General features: G+C 44.8%; 1 protein-coding gene across 1 annotated transcript in view; it reads left to right on the top strand.

The window, feature by feature from the left end:
• The first annotated feature begins 1,381 nt into the window (after positions 1-1,381).
• Positions 1,382-27,806, top strand: part of LOC139401993 (transcription activator BRG1-like) — a 29,630-nt gene continuing 3,205 nt past the window's right edge. Inside the window, exons 1-27 of the mRNA XM_071146032.1 lie at positions 1,382-1,539; positions 2,089-2,376; positions 6,350-6,827; positions 8,535-8,845; positions 9,082-9,289; positions 9,731-9,826; positions 10,335-10,593; positions 12,086-12,212; positions 12,719-12,892; positions 13,438-13,611; positions 14,023-14,193; positions 14,503-14,553; positions 16,948-17,078; positions 17,192-17,246; positions 17,474-17,613; positions 18,645-18,798; positions 19,026-19,189; positions 19,773-19,839; positions 20,113-20,223; positions 20,423-20,665; positions 22,060-22,173; positions 22,468-22,575; positions 24,386-24,472; positions 24,614-24,660; positions 24,755-24,921; positions 25,339-25,502; positions 27,185-27,454. Coding sequence (XP_071002133.1) covers positions 2,152-2,376; positions 6,350-6,827; positions 8,535-8,845; positions 9,082-9,289; positions 9,731-9,826; positions 10,335-10,593; positions 12,086-12,212; positions 12,719-12,892; positions 13,438-13,611; positions 14,023-14,193; positions 14,503-14,553; positions 16,948-17,078; positions 17,192-17,246; positions 17,474-17,613; positions 18,645-18,798; positions 19,026-19,189; positions 19,773-19,839; positions 20,113-20,223; positions 20,423-20,665; positions 22,060-22,173; positions 22,468-22,575; positions 24,386-24,472; positions 24,614-24,660; positions 24,755-24,921; positions 25,339-25,502; positions 27,185-27,454 — 4,296 coding nt within the window. The 5' untranslated portion in view covers positions 1,382-1,539; positions 2,089-2,151. The remainder of the gene's footprint in view (positions 1,540-2,088; positions 2,377-6,349; positions 6,828-8,534; positions 8,846-9,081; positions 9,290-9,730; positions 9,827-10,334; positions 10,594-12,085; positions 12,213-12,718; positions 12,893-13,437; positions 13,612-14,022; positions 14,194-14,502; positions 14,554-16,947; positions 17,079-17,191; positions 17,247-17,473; positions 17,614-18,644; positions 18,799-19,025; positions 19,190-19,772; positions 19,840-20,112; positions 20,224-20,422; positions 20,666-22,059; positions 22,174-22,467; positions 22,576-24,385; positions 24,473-24,613; positions 24,661-24,754; positions 24,922-25,338; positions 25,503-27,184; positions 27,455-27,806) is intronic.

Below are 27,806 nucleotides of genomic sequence, written 5' to 3'. Positions count from 1 at the left end.
ATCACATTTGCATATGTATTCAGTCCCTTTACTCAGTACTTTGTTGAAGCAGCAATTACAGCCTCAAGTCTTCTTGGGTATGACACTACAAGCTTGGCACACCTGTATTTGGGGAGTTTCCCCCATTCTTCTCTGCAGATCTTCTCAAGCTCTCAGGTTGGATGGGGAGCTTCGCTACACAGCTATTATCAGGTCTCTCCAGAGATGTTCGATCTGGTTCAAGTCTGGGCTCTGGCTGGGCCACTCAAGGACATTCAGAGACTTGCCCTGAAGCCACTCCTGCGTAGTCTTGGCTGTGTGCTTAGGGTCGTTATCCTGTTCCTTCGCCCCAGTCTGAGGTCCTGAGTGCTCTGGACCAGGTTTTTATCAAGGATCTCTCTGTGATGTGTTGTGTTGGATTTGCCCCAAACATAATGCTTTGTATTCGGGACATAAAGTTAATTTCTTTGCCACATTTTTTGCTGTTTTACTTTAGTGCCTTATTGCAAACAGGATGCATGTTTTAGACTGTTTTTATTCTGTACAAGCTTCCTTCTTTCCACTCTGTCATTTAGGTTACATTTGTGGAGTAACTACAATGTTGTTGATCCATCCTCTGTGTTCTCCTATCACAGCCATTAAACTGTTTTAAAGTTACCATTGGCGTCATGAGCAGTTTCCTGAGCGGTTTCCTTCCTTTCCGGCAACTGAGTTAGGAAGGACGCCTGTATATTTGTAGTGTATTGATACACCATCCAAAGTGTCATTTATAACATCTCCATGCTCAAAGGGTTGTTCAATGTCTGCTTTTTTATCATTGTTTTACCCATCTTCCAATAGGTGCCCTTCTTTGCATTGGAAAACCTCCCTGGTCTTTGTATTTATAAAGGATCCCGTCAGCAGCTACTCTTCCTGGGGTCCAGCAACGTTAAGGCAGTTATATACTATTTAAAATATTACATGACATTCCATAACCCTTTACACAATACATTGTGTTTGTGGTTGAATCTGTGTTGTGAAGGCACTGTATGCCCCTACGTGGATGGTGGTATTTGGTTTAGATAGAACATCTGTAACATGGCTTCAAATCAAATAGTATCCTTGGATCTGATGTTGATCTAAATTCAGTCTGGAAATAAGAGTCACTGCTCAGTCTGTGCGAATGATTCATCTTTGCATTGTTTTTTTTATCGAAATATCAATCATGAAATAACATATGACTTGGAAATCTAGACAAGACAAATAACTAAAATACAATGTACAGTGTGTATCCTAGCCTACGGTCAGTTTGTAACAATACACAATAGGCTACCTTGGCTCTGTTGCTGCACAGGGACGCATGCGCAATTCTCGGCGGCCGTGACTCTACAGTCGGTCCTCACTGCAACGGTGAGGGAGGGGGCGCTCGAGCCACGTCGTTGAATCAAATAACCGCTTCAAGCGCAGCTCCACTGTTTACGAAAGAGCAAGGGTGAGAACATTAATTACGACAGTCGCGACGTGTCTAATAGAACCAAATTCAGGACAACGGGACACCGGCGAGCCTTGAATTTATCCCGGGTAAGTCCGACTGTGGCACAATCACAGACAGTCCGCCATTCCCCCTTCATCGAGACTCCCATTTAATGCTCTATAGGCAAGGGATAATATAATGTTCATGTCTCCCCCTTTTTAAGTTGAGTCGATAGACCGACGTGTATAAACAGCGGTGTAATTGCTATGCAACGAGAGGCTGTGCGCAACGAGTGCTTTGATGCAGCGCAGGGTGTGAGTGCATCAAACTGCCAGACAGAAAGGATGGATAACTAGTGAAATCATATTTTTCTATGAAGCAATCGCGACTTAGTAGCGATAGACGGATAATCGATAGGTTATTGGCTTTATATATTTCTTCAATAACCTCCGGCATGTCATCATTCCAAACATTCATTTTATTATGGCCATACCATTTAGCTATCATGGGTGGGTCCTATTAAAACGCTTATTACATAGTAATTTATTTATAGACATGACAAACTACACACATTTTAAAAGATTAGGCCCAATGAGATTTCAGTACTAATTAATGATCAGTCTTAATGCACATTTATCCTCTGTCTCGCTCTCCAGTGGTCCTTACTATCATCCAATAGCAGGAGGATCTTCCCCCTCCAACCATCCCATTCATTCAGGATGTCCACTCCAGACCCTCCCATTGGGGGTACCCCTCGACAGGGTCCTTCCCCAGGCCCGGGGCCCTCTCCTGGGGCAATGCTTGGCCCCAGCCCTGGTCCTTCTCCAGGGGGGTCCTCTCACAGCATGATGGGGCCCAGCCCAGGGCCTCCATCTTCAGGTCACCCCCTGCCTCAGCCTGGGCCCTCTGGATACTCCCAGGAGAACATGCACACTCTGCACAAAGTAAGGACACCTTGTGGATTATTGAGTGCTACTGTACCTAACCAGCTGTACCCTTCAGAACCAAAGGCACATTTCCACATTGTGTGGACAATTACGTTTTTCTTCTTCTGTTGTGTTCTATTATATTCCATGCTACTTTGTCTGCCATCTACAGTGTCAGTCAAAAGTTTGCATAGACCTACACATTCAAGGGTTTTTCTTAATTTTGACTATTTTCTACATTGTAGAATAATAGTGAAGACATCAAAACTATGAAATAGCACATATGGAAGGAATCATGTTGTAACTAAAACAGTATTAAACAAATAAAAATATATTTTATATTTGAGATTATTCAAAGTAGCCACCCTTTGCCTTGATGGTAGCTTTGCACACTCTTGGCATTCTCTCAACCAGCTTCATGAGGTAGTCACCTGGAATGCATTTCAATTAACAGGTGTGCCTTTTTAAAAGTTAATTTGTGGAATTTCTTTCCTCAATGTGTTTGAGCCAATTAGTTGTGTTGTGACAAGGTATGGGTGGTATACAGAAGATAGTCCTATTTGGTAAAAGATCAAGTCCATATTATGGCAAGAACAGATCAAATCAGCAAAGAGAAACAACAGTACATCATTACTTTAAGACACTTTGACAGTTTCTTCAAGTGCAGTCGCAAAAACGATCAAGTGCTATGATGAAACTGGCTCTCATGAGGAATGCCACAGGAAAGGAAGAACCAGAGTTACCTCTGCTGCAGAGGATACATTCAGTAGAGTTGCCAGCCTCAGAAATTTCAGCCCAAATAAATGCTTCACAGAGTTTAAGTAACAAACATATCTCAACATCAACTGTTCAGAAGAGACTGAGTAAATCAGGCCTTCATGGTTGAATTTCTGCAAAGATACAGTGCCTTGCGAAAGTATTCGGCCCCCTTGAACTTTGCGACCTTTTGCCACATTTCAGGCTTCAAACATAAAGATATAAAACTGTATTTTTTTGTGAAGAATCAACAACAAGTGGGACACAATCATGAAGTGGAACGACATTTATTGGATATTTCAAACCTTTTTAACAAATCAAAAACTGAAAAATTGGGCGTGCAAAACTATTCAGCCCCCTTAAGTTAATACTTTGTAGCGCCACCTTTTGCTGCGATTACAGCTGTAAGTCGCTTGGGGTATGTCTCTATCAGTTTTGCACATCGAGAGACTGACATTTTTTCCCATTCCTCCTTGCAAAACAGCTCGAGCTCAGTGAGGTTGGATGGAGAGCATTTGTGAACAGCAGTTTTCAGTTCTTTCCACAGATTCTCGATTGGATTCAGGTCTGGACTTTGACTTGGCCATTCTAACACCTGGATATGTTTATTTTTGAACCATTCCATTGTAGATTTTGCTTTATGTTTTGGATCATTGTCTTGTTGGAAGACAAATCTCCGTCCCAGTCTTTTGCAGACTCCATCAGGTTTTCTTCCAGAATGGTCCTGTATTTGGCTCCATCCATCTTCCCATCAATTTTAACCATCTTCCCTGTCCCTGCTGAAGAAAAGCAGGCCCAAACCATGATGCTGCCACCACCATGTTTGACAGTGGGGATGGTGTGTTCAGGGTGATGAGCTGTGTTGCTTTTACGCCAAACATAACGTTTTGCATTGTTGCCAAAAAGTTCAATTTTGGTTTCATCTGACCAGAGCACCTTCTTCCACATGTTTGGTGTGTCTCCCAGGTGGCTTGTGGCAAACTTTAAACAACACTTTTTATGGATATCTTTAAGAAGTGGCTTTCTTCTTGCCACTCTTCCATAAAGGCCAGATTTGTGCAATATACGACTGATTGTTGTCCTATGGACAGAGTCTCCCACCTCAGCTGTAGATCTCTGCAGTTCATCCAGAGTGATCATGGGCCTCTTGGCTGCATCTCTGATCAGTCTTCTCCTTGTATGAGCTGAAAGTTTAGAGGGACGGCCAGGTCTTGGTAGATTTGCAGTGGTCTGATACTCCTTCCATTTCAATATTATCGCTTGCACAGTGCTCCTTGGGATGTTTAAAGCTTGGGAAATCTTTTTGTATCCAAATCCGGCTTTAAACTTCTTCACAACAGTATCTCGGACCTGCCTGGTGTGTTCCTTGTTCTTCATGATGCTCTCTGCGCTTTTAACGGACCTCTGAGACTATCACAGTGCAGGTGCATTTATACGGTGACTTGATTACACACAGGTGGATTGTATTTATCATCATTAGTCATTTAGGTCAACATTGGATCATTCAGAGATCCTCACTGAACTTCAGGAGAGAGTTTGCTGCACTGAAACTAAAGGGGCTGAATAATTTTGCACGCCCAATTTTTCAGTTTTTGATTTGTTAAAAAAGTTTGAAATATCCAATAAATGTCATTCCACTTCATGATTGTGTCCCACTTGTTGTTGATTCTTCACAAAAAAATACAGTTTTATATCTTTATGTTTGAAGCCTGAAATGTGGCAAAAGGTCGCAAAGTTCAAGGGAGCCGAATACTTTCGCAAGGCACTGTATGTAGTAACCAAAAAAGTATTTAAACAAATCAAATTAGATTTTATATTTGAGATTCTTCAAAGTAGCCACCCTTTGCCTTGATGACAGTTTTAAACACTCTTGGCATTGTCTCAACCAGCTTCACCTGGAATGATTTTCCAACAGTCTTGAAGGAGTTCCCACATATGCTGAGCAATTGTAGAATGCTTTTCCTTCACTCTGCAGTCAAACTCATTCCAAACCATCTCAATTGGGTTGAGGTTTGGTGATTGTGGAGGCCAGGTCATCTGATGCAGCACTCTCCCTCTTGGTCAAATAGGCCTTACACAGCCTGTAGGTGTGTTTGGGTCATTGTCCTGTTGAAAAACAAATGATAATCCCAATCCCCAAGCGCAAACTAGATGAGATGGCGTATCGCTGCAGAATGCTGTGGTAGCCATGCTGGTTAAGTGTGCCTTGAATTCTAAATACAGTGTCACCAGCAAAGCACCATCACACCACCTTCTCCATGCTTCACGGTGGGAACCACACATGCGGAGATCATCCATTCACCTACTCTGTGTCTCACAAAGACACGGCGGTTGGAACCAAAAATATCAAATTTGGACTCATCAGACCAAAGGACAGATTTCCACCAGTCTAATGTCCATTGCTCTTGTTTCTTGGCCCAACCAAGTATTTTCTTCTTATTGTTGTCCTTTAGTAGTGGTTTCTTTGGAGCAATTCGACCATGAAGTCCTGATTCACTCAGTCTCCTCTGAACAGTTGATGTTGAGATGTCTGTTATTTGAACTCTGTTAAGCATTTATTTGGGCTGCAATTTCTGAAGCTGGTAACGCTAATGAACTTATCCTCTTGCGACGGCACTTGAATAAACTTTCAAAGTTCTTAATTTTCTGCATATACTGACCTTCATGTCTTAAAGTAATGATGGACTGTCGTTTCTGTTTGCTTATTTGAGCTGTTCTTGCCATAATATGGCCTTGGTATTTTACCAAATAGGGCTATCTCCTGTATACCACCCCTACCTTGTCACAACACAACTGATTGGCTCAAATGCATTTAGAAGGAAAGAAATTCCACAAAATAACTTTTAACAAGGCACACCTGTTAATTGAAATGCATTCCAGGTGACTACCTCATGAAACTGGTTGAGAGAATACCAAGAGTGTGCAAAGCTGTCATCAAGGCAAAGGGTGGCTACTTTGAAGAATCTCTTTGTTTAACACTTTGTTTACTACATGATTCCATATGTGTTATTTCATGGTTTTGATGTCTCCACTATTATTCTACAATGGAGAACATAGTAAAAATGAAGAAAAACCCTTGAATGAGTAGGTGTGTCCAAACGTTTGACTTGAACTGGAACTCCTCCCTATAAATACAGTGCATACACTTTTTTGAAACAATTCCTTGCAACAATCAAAACCTGTTGCCATGTAGATATATCTACATTTGTTTGTATCTATGTCTCCCTCCCTGTAGCCACTGGAAGGTATGGAGAGAACTACCATGGAGAGGACTGCCATGGAGAGGACTGCCATGGAGAGGACTGGAATGGAGAGGACTGCCATGGAGAGGTCTGCCATGGAGAGAAGTGCCATGGAGAGAAGTACCATGGAGAGGACTGCCATGGAGAGAAATGCCATGGAGAGGACTGCCATGGAGAGAACTGCCATGGAGAGGACTGCCATGGAGAGGACTGGTATGGAGAGGACTACCTTGGAGAGGACTGCCATGGAGAGGACTGCAATGGAGAGGACTGCCATGGAGAGGACTGGTATGGAGAGGGCTGGTATGGAGAGAACTGGTATGGAAAGGACTGGTATGGAGAGAACTGGTATGCATGAGAAGGGCATGAGTGAGGAGTCCCGCTTTGCCCAGATGAAGGGCATGCCCATGAGACAGGGAGGGCACAGTGGCATGGGCCCTCCTCCCAGCCCCATGGACCAACACTCTCAAGGTAGGTACACACTCTCACCAGGGGTCTGTTCAGGAGGGTGCACAGTTGAACAATGTTCAGAAATACAGTGGGGCAAAAAAGTATTTAGTCAGCCACCAATTGGGCAAGTTCTCCCACTTAAAAAGATGCGAGAGGCCTGTAATTTTCATCATAGGTACACGTAAACTATGACAGACAAAATGAGAAAAAAAATCCAGAAAATCACATTGTAGGATTTTTAAGGAATTTATTTGCAAATTATGGTGGAAAATAAGTATTTGGTCACCTACAAACAAGCAAGATTTCTGGCTCTCACAGACCTGTAACTTCTTCTTTAAGAGGCTCCTCTGTCCTCCACTCGTTACCTGTATTAATGACCAAAGAGCTGTCAAAGGACACCAGAAACAAAATTGAAGACCTGCACCAGGCTGGGAAGACTGAATCTGCAATAGGTAAGCAGCTTGGTTTGAAGAAATCAACTGTGGGAGCAATTATTAGGAAATGGAAGACATACAAGACCACTGATAATCTCCCTCGATCTGGGGCTCCACACAAGATCTCACCCCGTGGGGTCAAAATTATCACAAGAACGGTGAGCAAAAATCCCAGAACCACACGGGGGGACCTAGTGAATGACCTGCAGAGAGCTGGGACCAAAGTAACAAAGCCTACCATCAGTAACACACTACGCCGCCAGGGACTCAAATCCTGCAGTGCCAGACGTGTCCCCCTGCTAGAGATCATTTTGATGATCCAGAAGAAGATTGGGAGAATGTCATATGGTCAGATGAAACCAAAATATAACTTTTTGGTAAAAACTCAACTCGTCGTGTTTGGAGGACAAAGAATGTTGAGTTGCATCCAAAGATCACCATACCTACTGTGAAGCATGGGGGTGGAAACATCATGCTTTGGGGCTGTTTTTCTGCAAAGGGACCAGGACGACTGATCCGTGTAAAGGAAAGAATGAATGGGGCCATGTATCGTGAGATTTTGAGTGAAAACCTCCTTCCATCAGCAAGGGCATTGAAGATGAAACGTGGCTGGGTCTTTCAGCATGACAATGGTCCCAAACACACCGCCCGGGCAACGAAGGAGTGGCTTCGTAAGAAGCATTTCAAGGTCCTGGAGTGGCCTAGCCAGTCTCCAGATCTCAACCCCATTGAAAATCTTTGGAGGGAGTTGAAAGTCTGTGTTGCCCAGCAACAGCCCCAAAACATCACTGCTCTAGAGGAGATCTGCATGGAGGAATGGGCCAAAATACCAGCAACAGTGTGTGAAAACCTTGTGAAGACTTACAGAAAACGTTTGACCTCTGTCATTGCCAACAAAGGGTATATAACAAGGTATTGAGATAAACTTTTGTTATTGACCAAATACTTATTTTCCACCATAATTTGCAAATAAATTCATTCAAAATCCTACAATGTGATTTTCTGGATTTTTTTTTCTCATTTTGTCTGTCATAGTTGAAGTGTACCTATGATGAAAATTACAGGCCTCTCTCATCTTTTTAAGTGGGAGAACTTGCACAATTGGTGGCTGACTAAATACGTTTTTGCCCCACTGTAACTGTATTGTATAGAACCTATATGATTATCTGTTATGGTAGAATTGGATATTGTGTCAAATCTTTTCATTTTTATATGTCATGTTTCACCTCACTAAATATCCCCTTTCTCTCTCTCTCTCTCTCTCTCTCTTTCCATCTCCCTCTCTCTCCACCAGGCTACCACTCCCCACTCGGCGGCTCTGACCACTCCAGCCCCGTCCCTTCCAACGGGCCCCCCTCTGGCCCTCTCCAACCCTCTAGCGCTGGCCCAAATCCCTCAGACACCTCCTCCAACCCAGACTCCCAAACCCTGGGGGGCCAGAACCAGCAGCAGAACCGGCCCGGTGGGCCCCAGCAAAGTGGCTCCGGCCCTGGCCCTCATGGCCCCAGCCCTGGCCCCACCACCCCTGGTGGCCCCGGAGGAGGCCCTACTCCTTTCAACCAGAACCAGCTTCACCAGCTGCGGGCCCAGATCATGGCCTATAAGGCATGTACAGAATATTGATGATTTAAGGGTTGAAAGACCGATACGTGTTTAAGATGATACATTATAACTGATATATAATGTGTAATGTGTAATGACTGCCTATGGTTATTTATAATGTCTCCAAACTCTGAGTGGTCCACAATGTTGTTTTTAATATGTAGCTAATATGCCTTGTCACCTGTTGTATAAATATTGTAGAGTGGATTGCTACTTTAATAAACTTTTGTCCCTGTAAGATGCTGGCCAGGGGGCAGCCACTACCGGACCATCTCCAGATGGCTGTCCAGGGGAAGAGGCCCATGGGGTGCAGCCCAGGGATGCAGGGTCAAGGGCCAGGGCAGGGGGGACTGGGGCAGCCCATGCCCAGCCTGGCTCCTGGAGGTCCTGGAGGTGTGGGACCAGGACCAGGAGGACCCATGGGCCAGGGCTACAGCAGAGCTCACGGTGAGGGAGGCAGAATGAAGAGCATTGGATATTGATCTATGTAATTACAGTAGCTAGTTGAAACGGGAAGATTGATAATTCAATCTGCTCCAGCCTCAGTCTGCTCCAGCCTCAGTCTGCTCCAGCCTCTCCGACCTAATGTGTGTGTATCGGGTGGGTTTGGATACAAAGCAGAAGACACATTTCCATCTCGTGTGGACTAATAAAATATATTTTATCTCAAGCATTTCACTGCACCCGCAATAACATCTGCTAAACACGTGTATGAGACCAATAAGATTTGATTTGATCAGTCAATTAATCAGCATCTAAATGCTGTGAGAAGTAGCAAGCTTGTATTGTTTTGATCTGGTACAGTAGCTGGATATCTGTTTTCCAATAGGTCTGAAAAGTATGAAACATGAGATTTTCTCTGAATATACCACTGATATAATGTTGTAGGGATGATGGGACCCAACATGCCCCCTCCAGGCCCCTCTGGTCCAACCGGCATGCAGGGACAGAACCCCAACGGACCCCCCAAGTCCTGGTCTGAAGGTGAACATAATAACACCAGCGTTATTGTCACTTTCTTCTGATTGGCAATGAGTTCAAGTTTATTATAGTTAGTCACATAGTAGGAACAGATGTGGGATCTTAATTTGATCACTGTTTTGTTGCTGAGAATTTTCCTTCAAAGCTGGAAATGTGAACATGTAGTGTATTTGAGTTTTTAAAAGTCTTCTAAAGTTTGTAATTTCCACTTTGAAATTGTTGACTTGATTTGCCCTAATGAACAATATATCAACCCATACAAAAATGTCCTGTTGCTGCAGGATTATTTTCCTGCTGTAGCAAACTAAGATCCTACATCTGTACTCACATAGTAGTTAGTCACATAGCAGTTAGTCAACACAGAGTTAATTGTTAAAACATTATTCATGATGGCATTTCATGATTTAGTCCTGTATATCATTTGAATCCATGTTAGGTTTTGGTCAGTTACAATCACATCAATAAATTGATTGATGGTTAGTTACCTTTGCCCTTTCTTTTCTTCCCCCAGGTCCGATGGTAAACGCCGCCGCCCCCTCTAACGCCCCCCAGAAGTTGATCCCTCCCCAGCCGACGGGCCGTCCCTCCCCCGCTCCACCCTCCATACCCCCTGCGGCCTCCCCGGTCATGCCCCCCCAGACCCAGTCCCCTGGGCAGCCGGTCCAGCCCTCACCCATGGTGCCCCACCATGCCAAGCAGAACCGCATTACCCCCATCCAGAAACCCCACGGACTCGACCCGGTGGAAATACTGCAGGAGAGGGAGTACAGGTAACCTATGAACCCTGACCCTTAAGCCCTGACTCTTAAGCCCTGACCCCGTGGAGAAACTGCAGGAGGGGGATTACAGGTAATACACTAACCCTGACCCTTAACCCCTGACCCCTAACCCGATACTGCAGGAAAGGGATTACAGGTACAGTACACCGTTAATCAAAATGTATTTATAAAGCCCTTTTTACATCACAAAGAGCAGTAACCTGGCCTAGACCACCTAGAGCAGTAACCTGGCCTAGACCCCAAAGAGCAGTAACCTGGCCTAGACCACCTAGAGCAGTAACCTGGCCTAGACCCCAAAGAGCAGTAACCTGGCCTAGACCACAAAGAGCAGTAACCTGGCCTAGACCACAAAGAGCAGTAACCTGGCCTAGACAACAAAGAGCAGGAACCTGGCCTAGACCCCAAAGAGCAGTAACCTGGCCTAGACCACCTAGAGCAGTAACCTGGCCTAGACCCCAAAGAGCAGTAACCTGGCCTAGACAACAAAGAGCAGTAACCTGGCCTAGACAACAAAGAGCAGGAACCTGGCCTAGACCCCAAAGAGCAGTAACCTGGCCTAGACCACCTAGAGCAGTAACCTGGCCTAGACAACAAAGAGCAGTAACCTGGCCTAGACAACAAAGAGCAGTAACCTGGCCTAGACAACAAAGAGCAGGAACCTGGCCTAGACCCCAAAGAGCAGTAACCTGGCCTAGACCACCTAGAGCAGTAACCTGGCCTAGACCCCAAAGAGCAGTAACCTGGCCTAGACCACAAAGAGCAGTAACCTGGCCTAGACCACAAAGAGCAGTAACCTGGCCTAGACAACAAAGAGCAGTAACCTGGCCTAGACCACAAAGAGCAGTAACCTGGCCTAGACCCCAAAGAGCAGTAACCTGGCCTAGACCCCAAAGAGCAGTAACCTGGCATACACCACAAAGAGCAGTAACCTGGCCTAGACCCCAAAGAGCAGTAACCTGGCCTAGACCCCAAAGAGCAGTAACCTGGCCTAGACCCCAAAGAGCAGTAACCTGGCCTAGACCTCAAAGAGCAGTAACCTGGCCTAGACCTTAAAGAGCAGGAACCTGGCCTAGACCTCAAAGAGCAGTAACCTGGCCTAGACCCCAAAGAGCAGTAACCTGGCCTAGACCCCAAAGAGCAGTAACCTGGTCTAGACCCCAAAGAGCAGTAACTTGGCCAAGACCCCAAAGAGCAGTAACCTGGCCTAGACCCCAAAGAGCAAACAGCATAATACATCATACATTAATTAATTGAATAGATAGATACATAGTTACACAGCTAGTTGTACTATATATACATTTATAATAGCAGACTGAGTTCTCTACAGCACTAGTACTGTCTCTCTCTCATACTATCCCCCTCTCTACTTTTCTCTCTCTCTCTCTCTCTCTCTCTCTCTCTCTCTCTCTCTCTCTCTCTCTCTCTCTTGCTCTCCTTTCTCTCCCTCCCTCCTCCCTATCTCGTGTCTCTGTGGTATCTCCAGACTGCAGGCTCGTATCACCCATCGTATAGCTGAGTTGGAGAACCTCCCTGGCTCTCTGGCTGGAGACCTGAGGACCAAGGCCACCATCGAACTCAAGGCCCTCCAGCTGCTCAACTTCCAGAGACAGGTAGACTACTGGCCCGCCCTGCGGATCACACACAGGACTGTGTTGTACTGCAGCACTCCTTCGTAGCGTCTACATGACACTGTCATTACAATGACCCTTCATAACGTCTACATGACACTGTCATTACAATGACCCTTCATAACGGCTACATGACACTGTCATTACAATGACCCTTCATAACGGCTACATGACACTGTCATTACAATGACCCTTCATAACGGCTACATGACACTGTCATTACAATGACCCTTCATAACGGCTACATGACACTGTCATTACAATGACCCTTCATAACGGCTACATGACACTGTCATTACAATGACATAACAGAAGTCCTATAAACAGTCATGACTCTTTAGCTGTGTTGTGCTGTTGTAACAGTCCTGAAAACACTGGAGCCTGTTGAGACCCTCTCCCCTACAGTATTCCCACACATGATGAGGACGATGATGATGATGCATTTATATCCACATTTCTCATGCCTCCGGTCTCTTCCAACCCCACAGCTGCGCCAGGAGGTAGTGGTGTGTATGCGTAGGGACACCGCTCTGGAGACAGCTCTGGATGCGAAGGCCTACAAGAGGAGCAAGCGCCAGTCCCTACGAGAGGCTCGCATCACAGAGAAACTGGAGAAACAGCAGAAGATCGAACAGGAGCGTAAACGTCGACAGAAACACCAGGTAGACTAACACAAACCTGGGGCCGGGTTACACCTGCTTCTAGACTAAGAACTATTTACAATGGAGATTATTTGCGGGAAGTGTTGTGCTTTTCAAGGCACAATGTCAGATAACATCCTTTATGAAGTTTAGATTATTTGAACTCCTTTTATCCGCAATGAGGATATTTGGGAGAAGTATATCTCACTCTAATATATTTCACTCTTTTGCTGTTCGTCATAAAAACAGAAGTTATTAGATACATTATGTTAATCAGTAGTAGTAGTAGCAGTAGGGAAGGGGGATATCTAGTCATGTGGAACAAACGAATGCCTTCAACTGAAATGTGTCTTCCACATTTAACCCAACCCCTCTGAATCAGAGAGGTGCGGGAGAGCTGCCTTGATCGACATCCACGTCTTCGGCGCCCGGGGACCAGTGGGTTAACTGCCTTGCTCAGGATTAGAAGCAGCAGTAGTAGTAGTAGCAGCAGTACCACCACGCCAGCTAGAAATGCTTGCTATGGGACAGAACTGAATACTGACTCTCATCTGGTCTGTCTCCAGGAGTATCTGAGCATTATCCTGGCCCACGCCAAAGACTTTAAGGAGTACCACCGCTCTATCACAGCTAAGATCCAGAAAGCCACCAAGGCCGTGGCCACATACCACGCCAACACAGAGCGCGAGCAGAAGAAGGAGAACGAGCGCATCGAGAAGGAGAGGATGAGGAGGCTGATGGTGAGGACCATTACATACATAGACAGACAGTACATATTCTTATTCACACACTTGTGTGTGTATAAAGACACACATGTGCAAACACTCATACTCTTTCCCGTACTTAGACACACACTCATGTGTATACAAAAACACACACTAATGTGGAAACACGCTCTTACAATGCACATTACTTTTCACTACTCTCTCTACTCTGATTCCCGCACACACACTCATCCGTCTCACATCAATGAGTTTTGTCTGAATATCTCCCCCACTCTCTCTCTCTCTCTCTCTCTCTCTCTCTCTCTCTCTCTCTCTCTCTCTCTCCCTCCCTCTCTACACCCTCTCTCCCTCCCTCTCCACCCTCTCTCCCTCTCCACCCTCTCTCTCTCTCCACCCTCTCTCTCTCTCCACCCTCTCCCTCTCTAGGCTGAGGATGAGGAGGGCTACCGTAAACTGATTGACCAGAAGAAGGACAAGCGTCTGGCCTACCTGCTGCAGCAGACGGATGAGTACGTGGCCAACCTCACTGAGTTGGTACGGGCTCACAAGCTGGTACAGGCCCTCAAAGAGAAGAAGAAGAAGAGGAAGAAGAAGAAGGTATGAGAGAGAGAGAGAGAGAGAGGTGCGACAAAGGACACATACACACATCCAATAGGTTCAGGTGCTGGACAGAAGGGGGGACGGGGACGTATGCCCATGACTGATATGTTCCTGTAGTGATTCGTTGAGACGGACACATGACAGACAAGGTTTCAACCCGACTGGGATCTCCTGAGGAATTTGTGTGTGTAGATGTGGTTGTGAGCTGTCGTCAGCACTAGTCTCTGTAGGGAGTTGATAGAGTCGGTGTGTAGATGTGGTTGTGAGTGTGATAAACACACTGATGTGTGGATGTCTTTCCTACAGAAGCTGGAGAACGCTGAGGGTCAGACTCCTGTACTGGGACCTGATGGAGAAGTGAGTGGGATATTAAACTAACGTACTGGACATTTGAGTCATTTATCAGATGCTCGTATCTAGAGAAACTTACTGTAATGAGTGCATATATGTTCATACTTTTTCATAACCAATCTACAGTACACTGTTATAGATACATCACTATGGTTACCAGTATGTTCCCTGTTGTTATACAGTACTACTAGACATAGTATTTGCCAGCACAAAAACATTCTGTGGCGTACTGCACTAGCATTGAATAGTCCCCACGATATGCAACTTTTCAGGGAAGTCAGGAACAAATACACACAGTCAGTCAGGAAAGCAAAGGCTAGCTTTTTCAAGTGGAAATTTGCATCCTGTAGCTCTAACTCCAAAAGGTTTTGGGACACTGTAAAGTCCATGGAGAATGAGAGCACCTCCTCCCAGCTGCCCCCTGCACTGAGGTTAGGAAACAATGTCACCACCGATAAATCCATGATAATCGAGAACTTCAAGAAGCATTTCTCTACGGCTGGCAATGCTTTCCTCCTGGCTACCAGAACCCCGGCCAACAGCTCCGCACCCCCGCAGCTACTTGCCCAAGCCTCCCCAGCTTCTCCTTAGCTGATATTCTGAAATAGCTGCAAAACCTGGACCTGTACAAATCATCTGGGCTAGACAATCTGGAACCTCTCTTTCTAAAATTTTCCGCCAACCATTGTTGCAACCCCTATTACTAGTCTCTTTAACCTCCTTCGTATCGCCCGAGATCCCTAAAGAAAACTGCCGCGGTCATCCCCCTCTTTGAAGGGGGTGACACTCTAGACCCAAACTGTTACAGAACTATATACATCTTGCCCTGCCTTTCAAGTCTTCGAAAGCCAAGTTAACAAACAGATCCCTGACCATTTCGAATCCCACAGTACCTTCTCCGCTGTGCAATCCAGTTTCCGTGCTGGTCACGGGTGCACCTCAGCCACGCTCAAGGTACTAAACGATATCATACCCGCCATAGATAAAAGACAGTACTGTGCAGCCGTCTTCATCGACCTGGCCAAGGCTTTCGACTTTGTCAATCACCATATTCTTATCTACAGACTCAACAGCCTTAGTTTCGCAAATTACTTCCTCGCCTGGTTCACCAACTACTTCTCGGATAGAGTTCAGTGTGTCAAATCGGACGGCCTGTTGTCCGGACCTCTGGCAGTCTCTATGAGGGTACTACAGGGTCAATTCTCGGGCCGACTCTTTTCTCTGTAAATCTCAATGATGCCGCTCTTCCTGCGGGTGATTCCTTGATCCACCTCTACGCAGACGACACCATTCTGTATACATCTGGCCCTTCTGTGTTAACAAACCTCCTAACAAGCTTCAATGCCATACAACACTCCTTCTGTGGCCTCCAACTGCTCATAAATACAAGTAAAACTAAATGAAGGCTCTTCAACCGATCGCTGCCCGCACCTGCCTACCCGACTAGCATCACTACTCTGGACGGTTCTGACTTAGAATATGTGGACAACCTCAAATACCTAGGTGTCTGGCTAGACTGTAAACTCAACAAAGCCTCATTCACTCATGCTGCCAAACATAGCCTGGTAAAATTGACTATCCTACCGATCCTCGGCTTCGGTAGTGTCATTTACAAAATAGCCTCCAACACTCTCCAGCAAACTGGATGCAGTCTATCACAGTGCCATCCATTTTGTCACCAAAGCCCCATATACCACCCACCACTGCGACCTGTATGCTCTTGTCGGCTGGCCCTCGTTACATATTCGTCGCCATACCCACTGGCTCCAGGTTATCTATAAGTCTTTGCTAGGTAAAGCTCCGCCTTATCTCAGCTCACTGGTCACCATAGCAACACCCATCAAATACAACACCTCTTTTGGCCGCCTTTCCTTCCAGTTCTCTGCTGCCAATGACTGGAACAAATTGCAAAAATCGCTGAAGTTGGAGACATATCTCCCTCACTAACTTTAAGCATCAGCTATCTGAGCAGCTTACCGATCGCTGCAGCTGTACACAGCCCATCTGTAAATAGCCCATCCAACTACCTACCTCATCCCCATATTGTTTTCATTTACTTTTTTGTTCTTTTGCACACCAGTATTTCTACTTTACACACCATCATCTGCACATCATCATCTGCAAATCTATCACTCCAATGTTAATTTGCTAAACTGTAATTACTTTGCTACTATGGACGATTTATTGCCTTACCTCCTTACTTCATTTGCACACACTGTATATAGACTTTCTATTGTGTTGTTGACTGTACTTTTGTTTATCCTATGTGTAACTCTGTGTTGTTGTTTTATGTCGCACTGCTTTGCTTTATCTTGGCCAGTATTTGTAAAGGCCAAGAATAGTATAGTTCCCCTTCAACGTCAGCATCCAGTGTTTTTCTGATTCACCCCCCTCCTCCAGCCTCTAGATGAGACGTCCCAGATGAGTGACCTACCAGTGAAGGTGATCCACGTGGAAAGTGGTAACATCCTGACAGGGGCGGACGCTCCTAAAGCTGGACAGCTGGACACATGGCTGGAGATGAACCCTGGGTACGAGGCTGGAGGAGGAGGATGAGATGGGCCTATTAGGTTTTTAGGGGTATATTTTAGAGGGGGTAAAGGTATGTTTGTGGTTGTAATACTGATGTTTTCTGCTGTTCCAGGTACGAGGTGGCCCCTCGCTCTGACAGTGAAGACAGTGGATCGGAAGAGGAGGAGGTGGGTTGGGTCATAAAAGATAGTACCCAACCATGACTAAACTCTTATTATAGAGATTACAGGATGAAAACGCTACAAGTAGGAACCAAATCAACTGAATTGGTTGAACAGTCATAAAGACTAGATCCATTCCACACTCTCTCTGTACCAAAGCTATGACCAGTCTGTCTGAGTGGTGATTGACAGGTTGTTGTTGTCCCGCCCCTGGCCTGTCATTGGCCTGTCAGGAGGAAGAGGAGGAGCCCCAGCCGGCAGTGCCTCCAGTAGTGGTCCTCCCAGTGTTAGTGGGGTTAGAGGAGAAGAAGAAGAAGATCCCAGACCCAGACAGTGAAGAAGTATCAGAGGTGGACGTACGACACATCATAGAGTGAGCACACTACAGCTGGGTCCCTATAGAGTCATAATACCCATAAAACCTAGCGGTCAAGCAGGGAAATGGTTCCAATTGTCACCATTCCTTTTTCCCACGTCAAGATTTTAGAAAGACTTAAAATTAGGGCTGTGTTTCGTGTAGGCTTACCCTGGCATGACATTTTGATAACCATGGAAACCTCTCTATCAATATTTACCCCAAAAAAATTGAATGCTAATGAGCTCCTAATGTAGCATTTTCTAATCGTAGTAAATTGAGACAAATATATTGATTAAAGTCACCTTGTCCTAGAGAGATTTACATGGTTATCAAAATGTCATGTAAGCCTACACGAAACACAGCCCTTATTTTAAGTCTTTCTAAAATTGAGACGGGATTTGACTTAAATTGTTTGGAAGGGCCCATAAGTAAGCATTTAACTGTTAGTCCACACCTGCTGTTTACAAGGCATGTGACAAATACATTTAGATTAGATTAGATGATGTGAAATGTCTGGTGTATGATTCAGGGTTGGAGTCAAAAGAAACATTGATTTTCAGTGAGGAATTGGGTGAATCTCAAACCTCTGACCTTCTCCAATGTGTTTTGAGGAGGCAAGAATAAAGGTTACAAGGAGACACAATTGAGATTCACCTGTTGTGCACTCCTGCCTACACATGGGATTTATTTAAATAAGCCATAAAGACAGAAATGCCTACAATTCAGGTTTGGGGTCAAACGTTCCATTTAATATTCAGTGAGAAATTGACCCTAATGCTGTTTTGCTGACTTGCAAATCCTTATCAATGACGGAGTGAATTTTCCAGCTAAAGATGCTGATCTCTCATAGCGCTAGATTTTTTTTCTTTTTTTAAACTTACTTTATAGGACTTACTTTATAGGACTCATGCCAATATGTAATAATAAATAATAATACATTGAATTTATAACACGTTTTACATTGAAAAACTATCTCAAAGTGCTACAGTGATTGCATTCAAGCCATTCAGCCACTGATATTGTTTCTTCCCTGGTTCCGTCCCTAGGCACGCTAAACAGGATGTGGATGATGAGTATAACAGTGCAGAGGCAGCGTTCGCTCGGGGACTCCAGTCTTACTACGCTGTGGCCCATGCTGTCACTGAGAGAGTGGAGAAACAGTCCACGATACTCATCAACGGACAACTGAAACAGTACCAGGTGAAGCAGCACTGACAAGAGGCTGAATAAGCCTGAGAAGTGACATTTCCTTTCTTAAGTCATTAGAAGAGACCCAGGCCAACCTGTACAATTTTGGCTGGCTGACATTGTCCTTTGTCTTCCTCTGTTGATTCTCTCTCCTCTCTCCTCTTCCTCTCCTTGTCTCTCTCCTCTTTCTTTCCTTGTCTGTCCTTTCCACTCAAACTGTTTGTCCCTCCCTCCCTCAGATTAAAGGTCTGGAGTGGCTGGTGTCTCTCTACAACAACAATCTGAATGGTATCCTGGCTGATGAGATGGGACTAGGAAAGACCATCCAAACCATCGCTCTCATCACGTACCTGATGGAGAACAAACGAGTCAACGGACCTTTCCTCATCATAGTACCGCTCTCGTGAGTACTGTACCGCTCTGCCACGCACGGAGAACCATGGCTTCAATTACAATTAAACTTTAAAGGGACATTACACTCCAAAATCAATCCCGTTTTCAAGACCCCAACATTGGTCGTATGTTGAGCTACTGTAAGTCCGTGTCACAGGCCGTTTTGTAGATTCAGCGATGTGCCACAGTCCAAAATGAATGGAAGACAGAAGCTCCACATCATTTCCAGATTTCCTGTGCTTATTTTATCCATTCATTTGTGGTTGACGGACAAGTATATAGCTGGGTATACACAACTGATGGTGTGGGACTTTTGAAGAGTACTGTCCCTTTAATTGTAACTGTATTCATAGTACACTTAACGTGACTGTCATACATGATATGATGGAGTACAGTACTAATGAGAGGGAAACAATGATCCGGAGAGAGGGGTGGGTAAAGTTTGGTACAGTCGCATAATTAAAAAGTCATAATTAAAATAGAAATAGAATAGTAATATATATATATATATGTATCTATCGCTATGGGTACAGTGCTATTTGTTTGCTTAGGTAAGTTTGGCCCTCTGTTTTCCTCTCTTCTCACATTGACAGAACTCTCTCTAACTGGGTGTATGAGTTTGACAAGTGGGCTCCGTCTGTAGTGAAAGTCTCCTACAAGGTGAGTTGGAGCAGCTAACCTTCCGCCAACTATATGGTAACCATGGAAACACTGATTACTTGGGGTCCTGAAATACAGCCATATGGGCGACCGTGTGGAAGCCTGTCTATAATGCATTCAAATCAAAAGTGTATCACTTGCAGCCAGAGCAACAACAACTAGGCCTATTATGAATACAAATGTAATGTCACGCCATTCTAGTAATTATTCATTTAATTAATTCATTAATGTCAAGTTAAATCCGAGTTCCTGTCCTTCATGTTGTCTCTGTAGGGTTCCCCTCAGGCCAGAAGGGCCTTCATCCCCCAGCTACGCAGCGGCAAGTTCAACGTTCTCCTCACTACCTATGAGTACATCATCAAGGATAAACAGGTCCTAGCCAAGGTAACACACTGACACACACTCTACCTCCAGCGTGATTCTGAACAACTCTCACCATGACCATTTGACTGATGACCTATACACCCTCTTTCTGTCTTCTCGTACTCCCCAACCCTCTTTCTCCCCCTCTCTCTCTCTCTCTCTCTCTCCTCCTCCTCCTCCTCCTCCTCCTCCTCCTCCTCCACTCCCTCTCCTCCCACAGATCCGGTGGAAGTACATGATCGTGGACGAGGGCCACCGGATGAAGAACCACCACTGTAAGCTGACCCAGGTCCTCAACACCCACTACCTGGCCCCCAGGAGAGTTCTCCTAACTGGGACACCGCTCCAGAACAAGCTGCCTGAGCTCTGGGCCCTGCTCAACTTTCTCCTGCCCACCATCTTTAAGAGCTGCAGTACCTTTGAACAGTGGTTCAATGCACCATTCGCTATGACTGGAGAGAAGGTGAGTTTTTTTTAGCTGAAACAAGTTGAGAAATGCTATATAAACTGAGGAAAAATATGAACGCAACATGTAAAGTGTTGGTCCCATGTTTCATGAACAGAAATAAAAGATCCCAGAAAGTGTATTTCTCTCACATTTTGTGCACAAATTTGTTTACATCCCTGTTAGTGAGCATTTCTCCTTTGCCAAGATAATCCATCCACCTGACAGGTGTGGCATATCAAGAAGCTGATTAAACAGCATGATCATTACACAGGTGCACGTTGTGCTGGGACTTGAAAATGTGCAGTTTTGTCACACAACACAATACCACAGATGTCTCAAGTTTTGAGGGAGTGTGCAGGGAGTGTGCAATTGGCATGCTGACAGCAGCAATGTCCACCAGAGCTGTTGCCAGAGAATTTAATGTTAATTTCTCTACTATAAGCCACCTCCAACGGCGTTTTAGAAAATTTGGCAGTATGTCCAACCGGCCTCACATTGTTAATGTTGTAAATTACTATTGTAGCAGGAAACTATTGGCAGTTCCTCTGTCCAGTGTCTGTGTTCTTTTGCCCATCTTCATCTTTTATTTTTATTGGCCAGTCTAAGATAAGGCTTTTTCTTTGCAACTCTGCGTAGAAGGCCAGAATCCCGGAGTCGCCTCTTCACTGTTGACATTGAGACGGGTGTTTTGCGGGTACTATTTAATGAAGCTGCCAGTTGAGGACTTGTGAGGCGTCTGTTTCTTAAACTAGACACTCTAATGTACTTGTCCTCTTGCTCAGTTGTGCACCGGGGCCTCCCACTCCTCTTTCTATTCTGGTTAGAGACAGTTTGCGCTGTTCTGTGAAGGGAGTAGTACACAGCATTGTACAAGATCTTCAGTTTCTTGCCATTTCTCGGAACAAGAATAGACTGACGAGTTTCAGAAGAAAGGTCTTTGTTTCTGGCCATTTTGAGCCTGTAATCGAACCCACAAATGCTGATTCTCCAGATACTCAACTAGTCTAAAGAAGGACAGTTTTATTGCTTCTTTAATCAGAACAACAGTTTGCAGCTGTGCTAAGATAATTGCAAAAGGGTTTTCTAATGATCAATTAGCATTTTCAAAATGATAAACTTGGATTAGCTAACACAATATGCAATTGGAACACAGTGGTAATGGTTGCTGATAATGGGCCTCTGTACGCCTATGTAGATATTCCATTACAAATCAGCCGTTTCCAGCTACAGTAGTCATTTACAACATTAACAATGTCTACACTGTATTTCTGATCAATTTGATGTTATTTTAATGGACAAAAAATGTGCTTTTCTTTCAAAAACAAGGACATTTCTAAGTGACCCCAAACTTTTGAACAGTAGTGTACCTTTAGTCATTTGTATACATTTCGTTCTCTTCTTCTCTCCAGGTGGATCTAAATGAAGAGGAGACCATCCTGATTATCCGTCGCCTCCACAAGGTGCTCCGCCCCTTCCTGTTACGCAGGCTCAAGAAGGAAGTAGAGGCTCAGCTACCGGAAAAGGTATAGTACGTCTCTCCATCTTCACATTTCTTTTAAATACAAACTCATGTTCACAGCTTTCTTCAGTATCTTGTCCGTTGGGTGTCCTCTTACCTATGTTGTCAAGTATTTTTTAGCTGCATAATATCTTCATTCTGTGGTTTTAATTGATTGATTGGTTTATAGATCTCTCTCTCACTGCGTCTCTCTCTCGCTATGTCTCTCTCTCTCTCGCTTTGTCTCTCTCTCTCTCTCTCTCTCTCTCTCTCTCTCTCTCTCTGTCTCTCTGTCTCTCTGTCTCTCTCTGTCCTCCAGGTGGAGTATGTAATAAAGTGTGATATGTCAGCGCTCCAGAGGGTTCTGTACAGACATATGCAGGCCAAGGGAGTCCTACTGACAGACGGCTCTGAGAAGGACAAGAAGGTGAGAAGGAATAACTCAAGTTCTTTGTCCAAAACATACAGTTTGTAAAATATGCTTTTTTTTAGATCATATTCTGTATATATGAATATGTGTAAGAAGCTTTTTGATTATATTGCAAGGTGAAATAATTATAAAATGTACAAGGCAGTGTTAGTTTAGTCTTGTTTTAAAAACATTCTCACATGCCTCACTTCCATAAATTCAAAGCTTGTGGTGGCTAAAGTCAGCTGACGTAGTTGCAGTTTAAAGAAAACAGATTAGTTTCATATACTATTTTCATAGTGAGGAACCATCTAACATCAAGTGGTAAAATCCTGAACTCCTCCTGTAATATCTGTGTGTCTATTGTATGGTAAATCCTCCTGTAATATCTGTGTGTCTATTGTATGGTAAATCCTCCTGTAATATCTGTGTGTCTATTGTAGGGTAAATCCTGAACTCCTTCTGTAATATCTGTGTGTCTATTGTAGGGTAAATCCTCCTGTAATATCTGTGTGTCTATTGTAGGGTAAATCCTGAACTCCTCCTGTAATATCTGTGTGTCTATTGTAGGGTAAATCCTCCTGTAATATCTGTGTGTCTATTGTAGGGTAAATCCTGAACTCCTCCTGTAATATCTGTGTGTCTATTGTATGGTAAATCCTCCTGTAATATCTGTGTGTCTATTGTAGGGTAAATCCTGAACTCCTCCTGTAATATCTGTGTGTCTATTGTAGGGTAAATCCTCCTGTAATATCTGTGTGTCTATTGTAGGGTAAATCCTGAACTCCTCCTGTAATATCTGTGTGTCTATTGTAGGGTAAATCCTCCTGTAATATCTGTGTGTCTATTGTAGGGTAAATCCTGAACTCCTCCTGTAATATCTGTGTGTCTATTGTAGGGTAAATCCTCCTGTAATATCTGTGTGTCTATTGTAGGGTAAATCCTGAACTCCTACTGTAATATCTGTGTGTCTATTGTAGGGTAAATCCTGAACTCCTCCTGTAATATCTGTGTGTCTATTGTAGGGTAAATCCTGAACTCCTCCTGTAATATCTGTGTGTCTATTGTAGGGTAAATCCTGAACTCCTCCTGTAATATCTGTGTGTCTATTGTAGGGTAAATCCTGAACTCCTGTAATATCTGTGTGTCTATTGTAGGGTAAATCCTGATCTCCTCCTGTAATATCTGTGTGTCTATTGTAGGGTAAATCCTGAACTCCTGTAATATCTGTGTGTCTATTGTAGGGTAAATCCTGATCTCCTCCTGTAATATCTGTGTGTCTATTGTAGGGTAAATCCTCCTGTAATATCTGTGTGTCTATTGTAGGGTAAATCCTCCTGTAATATCTGTGTGTCTATTGTAGGGTAAATCCTGAACTCCTCCTGTAATATCTGTGTGTCTATTGTAGGGTAAATCCTGAACTCCTCCTGTAATATCTGTGTGTCTATTGTAGGGTAAATCCTGAACTCCTCCTGTAATATATGTGTGTCTATTGTAGGGTAAATCCTGAACTCCTGTAATATCTGTGTGTCTATTTTAGGGTAAATCCTCCTGTAATATATGTGTGTCTATTGTAGGGTAAATCCTCCTGTAATATCTGTGTGTCTATTGTAGGGTAAATCCTGAACTCCTCCTGTAATATCTGTGTGTCTATTGTAGGGTAAATCCTGAACTCCTCCTGTAATATCTGTGTGTCTATTGTAGGGTAAATCCTGAACTCCTGCAATATCTGTGTGTCTATTGCAGGGTAAATCCTCCTGTAATATCTGTGTGTCTATTGTAGGGTAAATCCTGAACTCCTCCTGTAATATCTGTGTGTCTATTGTAGGGTAAAGGAGGTACCAAGACTCTGATGAACACCATCATGCAGTTGAGGAAAATCTGTAACCATCCCTACATGTTCCAACAGATAGAGGTACAGTGGGAATACACACGCACGCACGCACGCACACACACACACACACACACACGCACACACACAGATAGAGGTACATACAGTGGGAGTATACTTTCTATTGATGACCTAATCCCACCACAATTCTGAATTTGTTCACAGGAATCTTTCTCTGAGCATTTAGGATTTTCCGGAGGGATAGTGAGTGGGTAAGTGCATAAGTCGATTGAGAGTAATTTTCACAACAACGACCCGAAATGCTTTCACTCTATTGGCCTGGTTGTGTTCTCTCTCTGCCCCTAGTCTTGACCTGTACCGAGCCTCGGGGAAGTTTGAGGTGCTGGACCGTATCCTGCCCAAGCTGAGGGCCACCAACCACAAGGTGTTGTTGTTCTGTCAGATGACCTCGCTCATGACCATCATGGAGGACTACTTCGCCTACCGCAACTTCAAGCACCTGCGTCTGGACGGTACGGTGTGTGTGTGTGTGTGTGTGTGTGTGTGTGTGTGTGTGTGTGTGTGTGTGTGTGTGTGTGTGTGTGTGTGTGTGTGTGTGTGTGTGTGTGTGTGTGTGTGTGTGTGTCGGTATCAGAACTGGGTTCAAATAGTTACTTGCCGTCTTTTCTAATACATGCCTGGTGCAATGGAACAAATGGTACAAAACCCACCCATCTGGCATTCCATAAAGACTCAATCATACTCAACGTATTTTATAGTCTAGAAAAGAAATACTCTTTGAACCCATGTCTGCTACTCATATGATACAAAATCAAAGTTGGGATTTCTGTCTCTCTTAGATGCTGTGTTTTACTCATCCACTTCCCTCTCCCCTCCTCCCTCCCTCCGCCCCCCTCTCCCTCCCTCCGCCCCCCTCTCCCTCCCTCCAGGCACCACCAAAGCAGAAGACAGGGGCATGCTGTTGAAGGCGTTTAACGACCCAGCCTCCCAGTACTTCATCTTCCTGCTCAGTACCAGAGCCGGCGGGCTGGGCCTCAACCTGCAGTCAGCTGACACCGTGGTCATCTTCGACTCTGACTGGAACCCTCACCAGGTAGGGGGAGTAACACACACACACAACCCCTAAGGGATTGGCTGGAGCCCACAGCAGGTAGGGGGAGTAACACACACACACAACCCCTAAGGGATTGGCTGGAGCCCACAGCAGGTAGGGGGAGTAACACACACACAACCCCTAAGGGATTGGCTGGAGCCCACAGCAGGTAGGGGGAGTAACACACACACACAACTCCTAAGGGATTGGCTGGAGCCCACATCAGGTACACTTAGTAGTGTTAGTAGTTGAAGTCATATTTTAACATTACTTGAGTGAGTATTCAGTTAGAAGTACAAAATATCCCACTGAACTTACCATGTTAAATCTAGAATCAGCCTCCTATTTCGCAACGAAGCATCCTTCACTCATGCTGCCAAACATACCCTTGTAAAACTGACCATCCTACCAATCCTCAACTTTGGCGATGTCATTTACAAAATAGCCTCCAATACCCTACTCAACAAATTGCATGCAGTCTATCACAGTGCCATCCGTTTTGTCACCAAAGCCCCATATACTACCCACCATTGCAACCTGCACGCTCTCGTTGGTTGGCCCTCGCTTCATACTCGTCGCCAAGCCCACTGGCTCCATGTCATCTACAAGACCCTGCTAGGTAAAGTCCCCCCTTATCTCAGCTCGCTGGTCACCATAGCATCTCCCACCTGTAGCACACGCTCCAGCAGGTATATCTCTCTAGTCACCCCCAAAACCAATTCTTTCTTTGGCCGCCTCTCCTTCCATTTCTCTGCTGCCAATGACTGGAACGAACTACAAAAATCTCTGAAACTGGAAACACTTATCTCCCTCACTAGCTTTAAGCACCAACTGTCAGAGCAGCTCACAGATTACTGCACCTGTACATAGCCCACCTATAATTTAGCCCAAACAACTACCTCTTTCCCTACTGTATTTATTTATTTATTTTGCTCCTTTGCACCCCATTATTTTTATTTCTACTTTGCACATTCTTCCACTGCAAAACTACCATTCCAGTGTTTTACTTGCTATATTGTATTTACTTTGCCACCATGGCCTTTTTGCCTTTACCTCCCTTATCTCACCTCATTTGCTCACATCATATATAGACTTGTTTATACTGTATTATTTGTATGTTTGTTTTACTCCATGTGTAACTCTGTGTTGTTGTATCTGTCGAACTGCTTTGCTTTATCTTGGCCAGGTCGCAATTGTAAATGAGAACTTGTTCTCAACTTGCCTACCTGGTTAAATAAAGGTGAAATAAAATCAAAATAATAAATGTTAGTATTGACATGCCACCATGGGCCAGATACTAACTGAATCACTGCCATCGGAATATGAACTACGAATGTCTTAACGATTCAGCCCAAAGTATCCTACCGTATTCTAACCACCTCCCCTCCCTCTCTCTCTCCAAAGTATCCTACCGTATTCTAACCACCTCTCCTCCCTCTCTCTCTCCAAAGTATCCTACCGTATTCTAACCACCTCTCCTCCCTCTCTCTCTCCAAAGTATCCTACCGTATTCTAACCACCTCTCCTCCCTCTCTCTCTCCAAAGTATCCTACCATATTCTAACCACCTCTCCTCCCTCTCTCTCTCCAAAGTATCCTACCGTATTCTAACCACCTCTCCTCCCTCTCTCTCTCCAAAGTATCCTACCGTATTCTAACCACCTCTCCTCCCTCTCTCTCCAGGACCTGCAGGCCCAGGACCGCGCGCACCGCATCGGCCAACTGAACGAGGTCCGCGTCCTGCGTCTCTGCACCGTCAACTCCGTAGAGGAGAAGATCCTGGCGGCGGCCAAGTACAAACTCAACGTGGACCAGAAGGTCATCCAGGCCGGCATGTTTGACCAGAAGTCATCGAGCCACGAGCGCCGTGCCTTCCTGCAGGCTATCCTGGAGCACGAGGAACAGGACGAGGTCGGGGCCCCGGGCGGCGTGTGGAAGTCTGGGGGGTCTTGGGTGGGTGTGACCGACGAAAGCCCGGAACTCCCACACCCTCAGAATTCCCACGCTGCCCACTGACACACCTACCTCTCTCCGTTGTACTGTTCTTCCCTCTTCCTCTTTTTCATCCGTTATACCTCTCTCTCTCTCTCTCTCTCTCTCTCTCTCTTTCTCTCTCTCTTTCTCTCTCCCTCTGTCTCTCTCTCTCTCTCTCTCTCTCTCTCTTTCTCTCTCTCTTTCTCTCTCTCGCTCTCTCTCTCTCTCTCTGTCTGTCTTTCTCTTTCTTTCTTTCAATCCCTCTTTCTTCTTTTCACCACTCTCTTTCTCTCTCACACATTTTGTCCGTTGTGTATTTGTCTTCGGTGGA

Source organism: Oncorhynchus clarkii, unplaced genomic scaffold (assembly GCF_045791955.1).
Source record: "Oncorhynchus clarkii lewisi isolate Uvic-CL-2024 unplaced genomic scaffold, UVic_Ocla_1.0 unplaced_contig_4448_pilon_pilon, whole genome shotgun sequence".
Lineage (NCBI taxonomy): Eukaryota > Metazoa > Chordata > Actinopteri > Salmoniformes > Salmonidae > Oncorhynchus > Oncorhynchus clarkii.
The sequence above is the reverse complement of the archived record's forward strand: the minus strand, read 5'-3'. Positions and strand labels throughout refer to the sequence as shown.